Source organism: Amblyraja radiata, chromosome 19 (assembly GCF_010909765.2).
Source record: "Amblyraja radiata isolate CabotCenter1 chromosome 19, sAmbRad1.1.pri, whole genome shotgun sequence".
Taxonomy (NCBI): Eukaryota; Metazoa; Chordata; class Chondrichthyes; order Rajiformes; family Rajidae; genus Amblyraja; species Amblyraja radiata.
Genome location: NC_045974.1, coordinates 17,955,846 through 17,967,373, shown reverse-complemented (window position 1 = coordinate 17,967,373; position 11,528 = coordinate 17,955,846). Strand labels below are relative to the sequence as shown.

Below are 11,528 nucleotides of genomic sequence, written 5' to 3'. Positions count from 1 at the left end.
CTGCACTGGAATTTGGTGGACTTGCACCCTGCTTGAAATGGTAGGAAACTGCATTTGAATTTGGTGGCCTTGCACCCTGCTTGAAATGGAATTTCAAGGAATAGCCGTGAGTCAACTGCCAGCCCACCAGCCGTGAGTGAGCTACCAGTACATCAGGCTTGAGTGACTGAGCTGCCACCCCAAGAATCCATTTGGCCCACAATGTCCCTACTAGCCCTCTGGAAACCAGTCCCTTCAGCCCACAACACTCATACTAGCGCTCCAGAAAGCCCCCCCACCCCCTCCTCTGGCCACCAATATTGGAATTGGTGGAGAGGTGGAATATTGCATTGGGGGACCAGCCCACCCGTGTGAACATGGGACCCAACGGGTCCCACTTAGTCTAGTTATGATTATTTACATTTCCCCTAATATGCAGCTGAGTGATGGAATGTGGGAGGTTGGGGAAGTGGATGAAAGATATGAATTAAATAGGCGTTGGCACCAACCACCTGTGAGGATGAATGAATTTGGCCCATCTTGTCAATGCTGTTTCTTTGGAAGTGTTTACCCGTTCACGTCCTCTTCCTCCACTGCCCAGTAATTTATTTTTCCTACAATAATTTAGCCAATTCCATTTTGAAGAGAAGACCATTCTTTTTGCTCGAGAATTCAGTTCTTGTGTTACCATTCCTTTTTTCACCTGGTCAATATTAGGTGAAGATTTCATTTTGTGGGACTACACTCAGAAAGTGCAGGAATGGACTTTTTTCTGTTAATATCTTTATGGATATTATGTAGTTTCATGTTGCCCACACGAGAAACAAACGAAAACACAAGCAAATAAAAAGGCAGAGGATAAACATGTTCTTTTTAAATATATAAATTTGTATCATACCAAGTGTTAATAAATAACTTTATTCCAACATCACACATTGAGAACGATAATTATTATCCAAGTGAGTGCAAATGATACCAAAGCACATCTCAGTATGTAGCCTGTCACAGAATAATAAGTGGCATATTTACATTCTGTGGAGTAAATTCTACACTGGAATCGCCCCAACACTGCAAACTGGAGTCCTTCAGAGGAAGCCTGTGTGTTCAATCCACAGCAGGTGAAAGATAATGATCCACTCCTGTCCGGTGCAGTTGCCCTAGTGTGCATCCCTCTGAGTGTGCGACAGCACGCAGCTACACAGGGAGATTACATGCTGGTCTGGAGCTAAGGATGTTCAGTGTGAGTGCAGAATGGAGTGGGTTTAAAACAAAGGTACAATGTGGGATTGGAAGGAAGGGGGAGAGCTCAGTGTAAGAAGACTTGAGTAGTTTATTGTCATATGCACAAGTATGCTGAGATACAGATACAATGAAAAACGGGGAGATGCGATGGAGGGGATTTAGATAGTGTGTGTACAGACTGGGATGGGGGGAGTTTAAAGACTGCACAATGTGGAATTAAGGGAGAGAAAAGATTGAATGGCTTCAGAGACAGTAAAGTATGGGGTTGTGAGAAGAGGGAGTGTGAACAACAGAAAGGCGGATAGAGAGACATGGTTGTGGGAGAGCCGGGAAGGGGAGGGGAAGGAGGGAGAAAGCAAGCACTACCTGAAGTCAATGTTCATACCGCTGGGGTGTAAACTACCCAAGCAAAATATGAGGTGCTGCTCCTCCAATTTGCGGTGGGACTCACTATGGCCACGGAGGAAGCCCAGGACAGAAAAGTCGGATTCGGAATGGGAGGGGGAGTTGAAGTGCTGAGCCACCGGGAGATCAGGTTGGTTAATGCGGACTGTGCGGAGGTGTTGAGCGAAGCGATCGCCAAACCTGCGCTTGGTCTCACCAATGTAGAGCAGTTGACACCTAGAGCAGCGGATGCAATAGATGCACACTCTTCCTGTGACCGCATGGGTTTTCTCCGTGTGCTCCGCCCACGTCCTCAGGATGTACAAGTTGCTGGGTGAATAGTCTAGTTTAGTTTAGAGATACAGAGTGGAAACAAGCCCTTCAGCCGCTGTGTCTGTGCCGACTGTTGATCCCCTCACACTAACACTATCCTACACACACTAGAAACAATTGACACATACACCAAACCAATTAGCCTACAAACCTGTACGTCCTTGGAGTGTGGGAGGAAACGGAAGATCTCAGAGAAAATCACGCAGGTCACTGGGAGAACGTACAAACTCTGTACAGACAGCACCCGTAGTCAGGATAGATCCCGTCTCTGGCGCTGCAAGCATTGTAAGGCAGCAACTCGACCGTTGCACCACTGGGCTGTAAATTGCCCTGCGTGCAGGTGAGTGGTAGAAACTGGGGGAGGTTTTGGGAATGTGAGAATTTTAAAAAGTGGGATTAATGGAAATGGGTGGTTGATGGTCAACGCTCTCAGTGGGTCAATGGTCTGTTTCCATGCTGTATGACTCTCTGAGAGACATAGGAGACAGGAACTGAATGCTTTCAGTGTTAGTTTCATATAAGATTGTAATAATGTTGTTTTTAAAAATTCTTCATGTGGATTTCTCATAAATTGTAATTGTCACAGTTGGCACAGGGCTTTGCCAACCAGCTGAAGCTCTTGAAGGAGTGTGATGTGTAAGAGGGAGGCGTGTCATGGAGAGAAGTGGGGGGGGGGGGGGGGGGACCGTGGGGCCGGGTTCCTCCAGCATACCCAGGTCTCACTGCTTGATCCCTGCAAGGGAACCCAACACTGACATAGCAGGCTGCAAGATACAGTCACTACGTTTAAGAAGCATTGAGACAGTTCCAATACAGGCAAATGAACGTAGTTGGGCAAAAAGATCGGCATGAACATGACGGGCCGAAGGACTCATTTCCGTGCCGTACAACTCTATAACTACAGGAGCAAGCCCGAGCTGGGAACGTTGTCCCAGTGAGGGTTCAGCATGCAAAACCGAATGAAAGGGATGTATTTTAAATGTATAAAGCACACTGTACAATCACATTAAATCACGTTCCCATTGGGAACTGACCTGATTCACAGACCAACTCGGCCTATAAATCTTCTCCCAGAGAGGCTGTCAGTAGGCAGGGCCTTCTCTCCAGCCCCTGGGCTGCATCTTGCTCTCCGTCTGACTCAGACTCCAGTTTGAGCGTAGCCACAAAGTCACAGAAACAATCTTCAAACCTGACCTCTGGAATTACATTCCACAGGATTTCATTCTTAAATATATTTGTACCCCTCTGTGCCGCATCATACACACACCCACACACTCATCTGTACCTAATACTGTGTTAAACCACAGGTCCAACACTGTTGTCACCCTGACCACATTGAAAGAGAGCTGAGACACAATGAAACACACACACACCCACCCACCCACACACACGGGAACCCATGCACGCAGTCTTCAGTTCCATTTGCAATGGAAATTCGGTACTGAAGCAATCCATGTCTACATGCAGCAAGACCTGGACAATATTCAGGCACAGGCTGGTAAGTGCCAAGTAACATTTGCACCTCACAAGTACCAGACAATGATTATCTCAACAAGTGAGGCTCTAGCAACCTCCTATTGACATCTGATAGCATTACCATTACTGAATCTCCACCATCCATACCCTGGGCATTGTCTTTGAACCAGAAATTAGATCATGTCCATGAATATGGTGCCCATGAGATGAGCTGGTCGGACGTTGTGTGTCTAGCTGTGGATGACTCACTTCCTGACTTCCAAAGTGTTTTCTCAGTCTCTGAGGCAAGCCAGGAGTGGGATGGAATACTGTCCACCTGCCTGTACGAGTGCTGTTACAAGTTCGACAACAAAGCATGGTTAGCTCCTCAAGCACCACCCCAAACATTGATTCCTTGCACAAGCAGTGCAGTAAAGGATGTTTGCGTGTTAGTTTAAATTACCAGCTGCCCTCCAGTACCTTAGAGTGGTACCTTGTTGACTAGCAACAGGATGCACTGCAGTTCCTTGCCACGCTTCTGCGACAGCTATGGCCACGGGAATGGGAAGCAGATGCATGGGAACACCACCAGCCCAATGCTGATGCAGTCTCACGCTGAAATAAAACTGAAAGGTTAACTGACAGGATCAGTGCTTAAATATACAATCTCTCTGCAATTGTCATGGCTTGGAGTGGCTTCACTGTTCCTTCATCATTGTTGAATCAATGTCTTGGAATTCCCTACCTAAGTAGCACCCTGAGAGTTCTTTCAATAGAAAGTGACTCACTCACTACTTCTCTAGAGCAACTAGGCGTGGGCAATGATAGGAGCCGTGTATATCCCGAGTAGGAATGATAAACTGATGCAGTGTATAGGGGCAGAATAATAGGCTGAGCGGGACATGGTTAGTATATAAGCATATGAGATTGTGGTGGGGGAAATGCAGAATGGCTGGGAAAGGTTGTAGAGATAAGAAAATAAATGGAGGGCATGGTTGGATGCTTGTGACGTGCGGGAAGGGACTAAAACCTGTGATTTCTAAAGTTCATTGATTTACAAGAACAAAGCGACAGGTAGAAGTCGATACAGGAGCTGGTGACTCGTCTGAAAGGAAGTGATGTCAGGGTGGGTGGAGCGTGATGGAGGAGGAAGGGTGCCTGTTCAAGGGTGGGGAGTTGGATGCAATACACTTGGTGTCCAAGCAGGTCGACGTGGACAATTTCCAGCCCTCCCTCGGAGCAGCTGTAAAATAAGTGGAGGGTCACCAGAATGGCATTGTTTTAGAAAAGGAAGGTAGGGAAGAGAGCAAGTTATTACGTCAGCCAGTCTGAGATCAGTGCGGGAAATGATTAATCATCATGGTTTAATCAAGGATGGCCAACATAGATTTGTTTGGGAAGGCTGAGGAAGACAAATTAGATATTTTTTGAGAAGGGGGTGATGATGGCATCTAAGTACATACATGGATTTCAGCAAAACCTTTGACCACATCTCATCCCATGGGAAGAAAATAAAACCTATGGGATTCAAGGGAGACTGCCAATCTGCACTCTTACTCTGAGGGAGAAAACTAAAGCTATTATTGGTCATTGGTGAATGGGAGGCTGTTTGCAGTTGAGACCAGAAGGCTCAATGGTCGCTGTTTATCAATGATTTGGACTTAACTCTGGGTAATATGGTAAAGCGATTGCAGTAATGTAAACCGTGGCCACGTGACTAACGGTGAAGAAGAAAGTCACAACCAACAAAGAAATCACCAGTCTGGTCAGACAGGCAATGTTATCTGAAGATGGATAATATCATGCATTTGGGGAAGGCAGACACAACCAAGCAAGAGGATAGTGGGAAATATCGCTCCAGCAGGAGTTTGGAGAGCACGTTCCGTTGGATCTGAAAGTCCCAGATATGGTAGATAATGGTTAATGAGACATCTGGGATACTTGCTGTTATTGGTCAAAATGCAGATTATGAGAGCCGAGCGATCTTGCAAAGACTGTAAAATGCTAACTGGACCACACGTGCAGCACTGTGTCCATTTCTGGTCCTCACATGAGAGAAAAGGTAGCTCTTAAATAATGTCCTCATTGGTGTTGGGAGTGCATGGGTACATGGTGTGATGGTGATGTTGCGATGGATGGGATGGGTGCGTGCACATGTGTAAATATGAAGGGTTAGATCTGGTAAGATACAGAACGTGAGTGTGCAGAGATGTGCGCGTTTGTCATGGTGCAATGATGGGAGCTACATTCTGGAGCTATGGCACAGAAACTGGCCGCTCAGCTGTCACTTTGCACCACTCCATTCGCCTTTACTTATCTAAATCAGCATGACCTGTACCCTTTGATCTGAAAGGCCCATCCAACCTCCTCTTAAACATTTCTTTCAAGGGGGCATCCCATTGCTAGGTGTTGCTGGGATTTCTTCTGAATCCCCTTCGCACTGGGCTACATTGTGTTTACTGGAGTGGACGATGTTGTCTTTACTGGAGCAAACTGTGTTGTATTTACTGGAGTTTAGTTTAGTTTAGTTTATTGTCACGTGTACCGAGATACAGTGAAAAGCCTTTGGGATGCAAATGGGAGCAAGTGGGATGTGTAAGTGTGACCATGAGGAGTTTTAGGAGGTACAATGTTCAAGTGAACTAAGTTAGAGTTGGAAGGAGTACAGCGTGTAAGTGAACAGGTGGGAACAGGGTAAGCTGCCCTGTGCTTGTTAAATGGTGGCAGGTCGCTGGACTCCATTGAATGCCCCACCACTGGTATATTCCCCCTCCCTTTACTCACGTCATGGCATTTAAATGTTTTTTTGCTCCTGCGTGTGTTCTATCACACACGGCTTACCCTCCCCAAAGGAAAGGTAACTGGATCCTACAGCAGCTGGGAGTGGCTCACTCTGTGCTCAGTACTTCAAGCTCCCAGATCAGCGGCAGCAAGCTGCATAAATACCTATGGGCCGGCTTGTGAAGGGCAGCTGCCCCTCTGGACTGGGTAAACAAGAGGAGCAAGCCTCCACCTCAGGGTGCAGCGTATCTATTTCTGATGCGCATGGAGGAATAATTGGTGGACTGAACCAGGTCTATACTCACTCAAGGGCTCTCTCTCTCAAGCTCTTGTGCCGTTCAGTTCTACTGTTCCCTCACCAAAAAGAATCAGTTTCTACGAATCTGATGAAATAACTCAGCACCCCAAATTCCTGTGTTCCTTATCCTCTGAACACCTGCCCTATACTGTAAATCTGGCCAATATCTGAAGTTGCCCTTGGGTCAGGTGGGATCATGTGTGGCTAACACCTGGGAACACAGCACAAGTAGTATTCTGTGGTGTACACGGCCGTGGAAAGGCTGCAGGGGTTTGCTCCACCAGCCATTTGCAAGACAGCCTCTCTTGCCTTCCCTGCCGGCTGCTGATGCCCAGCACTCAGTGACTGCGGCCACAGGTGGACTGTCTATGACCAGTTCAGGTTGTAGCTCTTGGTCAGCATCACCGCCTCCAGGTCCTTGTCCTCCTCCTTCTCGCGGAGCCGCTGCTCCTCGAGCAGAGCCACCAGCGCGTCCCGCTGCTCCACCACATCCAGCATCTCGTTCAGGATCCGCTTCTCCTCCAGCAGCTCCTCGCTGTTCTTCAGATTGTCTGCCGAGCACACAGGGAACGGTCAGAGCACGGAGCAGCACGTGGTCCAGACATCACCCAGCGCAAGGGCTGAGGCCTGTCACAAAACGAGTCAAATGCCTCGTGCCCATGGGAAAGGGGGAGAACATCACGCATACATACAGTAATGGACCCAAGTACCCCCAGAACAAACAGCTGAGGAACATGGACCGAGATACCCCTAGAACAAAGACTGGGGATGATACTCTAGAAACCAGGATGTGAGGGGATATACTCTGGCAAAGGGGACCTTGATATCCCTAGAACAAAGGGTGAGGATACTCTAGGGACAGGGACCTAGATACCTTGAGAACGAGGTGGATATTGGGGAAACAGGGATCTAGATTGAAGGTGGATACTGATTGTTCCAGCTGACTGCCTTCTTGAGGTTGATGATGATTTGCTTCCACCCCAGTTGTGGGTGTTTTTTTGTGGCTATCGGGCCCAGTGGGGGATCGAGCCTCTGCATGTGGGACAGGTGGTTTTGAGGTGGATGGGTAAGTAAGATGCAGCTTGCTCTTCCCCTCTATGTGTTCCTGGCAGAGAGACTTGACAATGTCCTAGCTTTCTCTGCCTCTGGGAATATCTTGCCATGATGGAGCTCAGGGTGGATTGTTTGATGTGAGGTTTGTAGACATGATGAGCTACCTGCAGCAACATGCTGACAGAAGCTCCCGGGTTTATCTGGTTTGTGGCAAGCACTGCTGTCTTACCACGGCCCACGGAATCACTTAAACATTGCACAGATCCCTAGGAGGGGGCCCTAATATCCACCAGTGTCTTTGGCCTGGAAAGATCAGAGAGGGCCAGCAGAGAATAGGCACGAGTGTCACCTACCATCAATGGCCATGCGTTCTCGGAGCTCCTGCTGTAGCCTGCTCTGGCAATCTTCCAGCTCCAGCTCACGGGCACTACACCAGGAAACAAACACAGTTCATCACTTTGCATCTCTCCAGGAGATATTCAATCTGACCCAGTGAGGCTATGGCCTGGATTTGTTGAGTTTTTTTGAGGAGGTGACAAGGGTGTTTCATTGAGGGTAGGGGAGTGTGTTTTGTCAGCATGGTTTTTAAAAAGGCATTTGATGAAGACCCGCACGGTAGGCTGATCCAGCAGATTAAGATGTATGGAGTCTACAATGACTCGGCCCTTTGGATTCAGAACTGGCTTAGTGGTGGGCTGCTGGGCTGTGGGTGACTGGAACACTGTCGGGACGGCAGCCAACACAGTCAACAACCTTTCTCACCCTGATCATTCTCTCTTTTCCAACTCCCGTTGGGCAGAAAGATACAAAAGCTTGAAAGCATGTACCACCAGACTCTGGGCCAGCTTCTTTGCTTCTGTTATGAGTCTTCTGAACATTTCTCCCATGTGCTAGGGTCCAGTACCAATCCTCCAATTGTGAACATTGGAGTTTTTCTCTGGAACGGTTATGCTACAATGGTGAAAACTATATTCTGCACTCTGGTCATTTTTATTCTCTGGTCTATCTCTTGTGCTTGTGTATGGCGATTGTATTCTTGTGTAGTATTATCTGATTTAATTGGATAGTACACAAACAAAAGCTTTTATCTACACCAAAAGCAAATATTGGCATTTAAAATGATTTAGATTGAATTGAATACTTTTTGGTAGCTTGGTTCAGGTCAGTAGGCTATCAATAGAAGAGCAGAATGCCAGAGGTGGAAAATTTGATCCTTATTAAGGATTGTTGGCTGAAATTCAGGATCAGGGTGCTGCGTAGCTCCTCGCCAGAGGGAAAGAAATGAACAATGGATCGGGCTGTGAGAAATAACTCTTGCTACTTACAAGATCATCAGCTCTGACTCGTAGCGTACCAAGCTGTTCTTCTCCTGCACCAGCTTAAACCATTCCTGCATCAGGCGAGGATCATCTTTCTTTCCCATTCCTGCCAGAGAGCACATCACAATCAAAGACCACAACAAGGCACGCCATGCATGAGACAGGAGGCAACGGGCCACTCACCAACACAAAGAAAGCTCTGTCATACAGTCTCTTGTAAGTACACACACAGCTGGAGCGGATCATTTCAACATAGCATAACCCTGCACTTCAAACCATTGGGTAACACACCGACTTAACCTCGTCCTAGGTCATCAGTCCGTAGGGGTCATCAAACAGGTTGCAGACTATTCGGCAATTAACTTTAAACTAACATAAAAATCAGCCTGATTCTGACATTCAGTCCTGACCTGAAACATCACCTATCCATTCTCTACACAGATGCTGTCTGACCCACTGACTCCAGTACTTTATGTTTTGCACAAGATTCCAGCATCTGCATTTTCTTATATAAAAATGTATAAAATGTCCAAATTCCTCAACTATATCCCAGCCTAGAACTCACTTCCAGTTAGATATTATCCTGAACATAGATCATCTGAATGTCTTGATTAGATGCTAACCAGTAACTCACTCCCAACTCCCTCATTCTATGTGCAAACTTTAAAAGAAAAAGATGTGGCTCATGCCCAGAATTGACCTGGACAATCTGTTCATTTATTTTAAACCATCCAAATCTTTTTTTTTTACCTCTGGGTTGTCACTCACTCCAATATCTGCCTAGAAATACTGCTGTCCCTCCACATTAAATTCCAGTTGTAACCAGAAGGTAGATGACAGGACACAGGCGTAAGGTTGCACTGGTGGGGGAGGGACTGGAGGCCAAGACATAGACTGGAGTGGGGTACATGGAATCATTGGCTTTGGGTGTGGGTGAGAAGGGATTGCAGGATGAAACAGGGATCAGAGTTTCAGGGATGCCTACCCATTGTAGTGTGTGGGGTGGTTGTAAGTGGAAGGATGGAGATAAGCATTTCATTAACCGTGTACGTTTAATAGGAGGTTCCAATGAAAATGGCACTTTAGTATGAATTCAAGTTTCTCAGTAAAATACTAGCTGGTAACATGCACTGCCCCTCGTATAAACTGGTCAAATCTTATAATTTCAGCCTCGAATTTTGCTCCAAGACAGCTGCCTTCAACACATTTATTTCCAAAATCACTTCAAGATTACTTCAAGGCATTCTATATGTGAACTTTCAACATCTTGTCATAGCCATACAACACAGAACCAGGCCCATTCGCCCACTGCACGCACCTGGCCATGAACTACATTTCTGTGCTAATCCCATTTTCCAGTACTCGACCCGTAATCTTCAATGTCATAGCATGTTAAGAGTTTATTTAAATGTATATTAAAAGTTGTGAGTGTACCCTGTGTGAAAAATTACCTCCTCACATCTCCTAATCTTTGTCTCAAACCCATGCTCTTTGATTACAGACGCCCCTGCTAAAAATAAGTCTTTCATCGTTTACCCTGTCTTTGCCCTCAGGATTTGGTTTACCTTAATGGCCCTCGGCCATGTCTGCTCAAAGGAAAACAAACCCAACCTCTCCTCATAACTGGAACGCTCCATGTCGGGCGGGCAACATCCTGGAGAATCTCCTCTACACTCTTTCCAGTGCAATGATACCCTTCATACAGTGTGGTGACCAGAACTGCACATAGTACTTCAGGTGTGGCCTTTCCATTGCTATATTAAGTTCCCTGATCTTATATTATGTGCCCCAGTGAATGGAGGCAAACATCCCGTTTGCCTTTTTACCCACCTTACCAACTTGGGGGGCTTCAGGGGTCCTTGGACACCAAAGTCACTCTGTTCCCTAGGGGCTTGCCATTCATCATGCTTATTCTGGCGTTTTAGTCCTCCCAAAATGCATCCTATCACATTTTTCGCAACAAATTCTATCTGCCAATGCATTTTACCAGTTCACCAATATAGTACTGGAGCAGAAGACTATCAACAACACCAATGATTTCCTTGTCATCTGTGAACTTTCTAACCCTCTCCATCCTGGTTCACATCGAGATCATTACCACGTACAACAAACTGTACGGTTCCTCGCACTGATTCCTGGGTTACATCACTGGTCACAGACCTCCGAGCACAGAAATTTGATTAGATTAAGTCTTGTTAAGGTGTCTGATATTCTATGTAACCTCACCCTGACCCCTCTGCTGCTGGCCGCTATTAGCTCGAGGAGCAGCACCTCATCTTCTGTCTGGGCTCAATACAGTCCTCAGCTCAACAACAAAGCCAACAGTTTCAGGCATTCCATTCTGAAGAAGAATCTCGACCCGAAACGTCACCTATTCCTTTTCTCCAGAGATGCTGCCTGACCCGCTGAGTTACTCCAGCTTTTTGTGACTATCTTCGGTTTAAACGAGCATCTGCAGTCCCTTCCTACACGTTCCATTCTTGTATCTCACATTTACTGTAGTCATTCTTTTATTCCGCTCATCTCTTCTGGTATTTCAAATTTCTTTCTTCACCTCTTACTTGCGCCTCGTCCAGGCACACCGTCACCAACCTCTCTCAACAGGCACCACCAACGCTTGCGTTATTTAGACTCTCCCGGTCTCCAATCTATCCGACACCCCCTCACTCTGCATTCTGTTTCTA

General features: G+C 46.6%; 1 protein-coding gene across 15 annotated transcripts in view; it reads right to left on the bottom strand.

Moving 5' to 3' along the window:
• Nucleotides 1-833: 833 nt before the first annotated feature.
• mical3 (microtubule associated monooxygenase, calponin and LIM domain containing 3) overlaps nt 834-11,528 on the bottom strand; it is a 203,319-nt gene continuing 192,624 nt past the window's right edge. For all 15 annotated transcript variants that reach the window (XM_033037780.1, XM_033037784.1, XM_033037782.1 and 12 more), the window contains 3 exons: nt 8,851-8,950; nt 7,879-7,952; nt 834-7,023 (listed from right to left, as the gene is read on the bottom strand). In XM_033037780.1, coding sequence (XP_032893671.1) covers nt 6,839-7,023; nt 7,879-7,952; nt 8,851-8,950 — 359 coding nt within the window. In that variant the 3' untranslated portion in view covers nt 834-6,838. The remainder of the gene's footprint in view (nt 7,024-7,878; nt 7,953-8,850; nt 8,951-11,528) is intronic.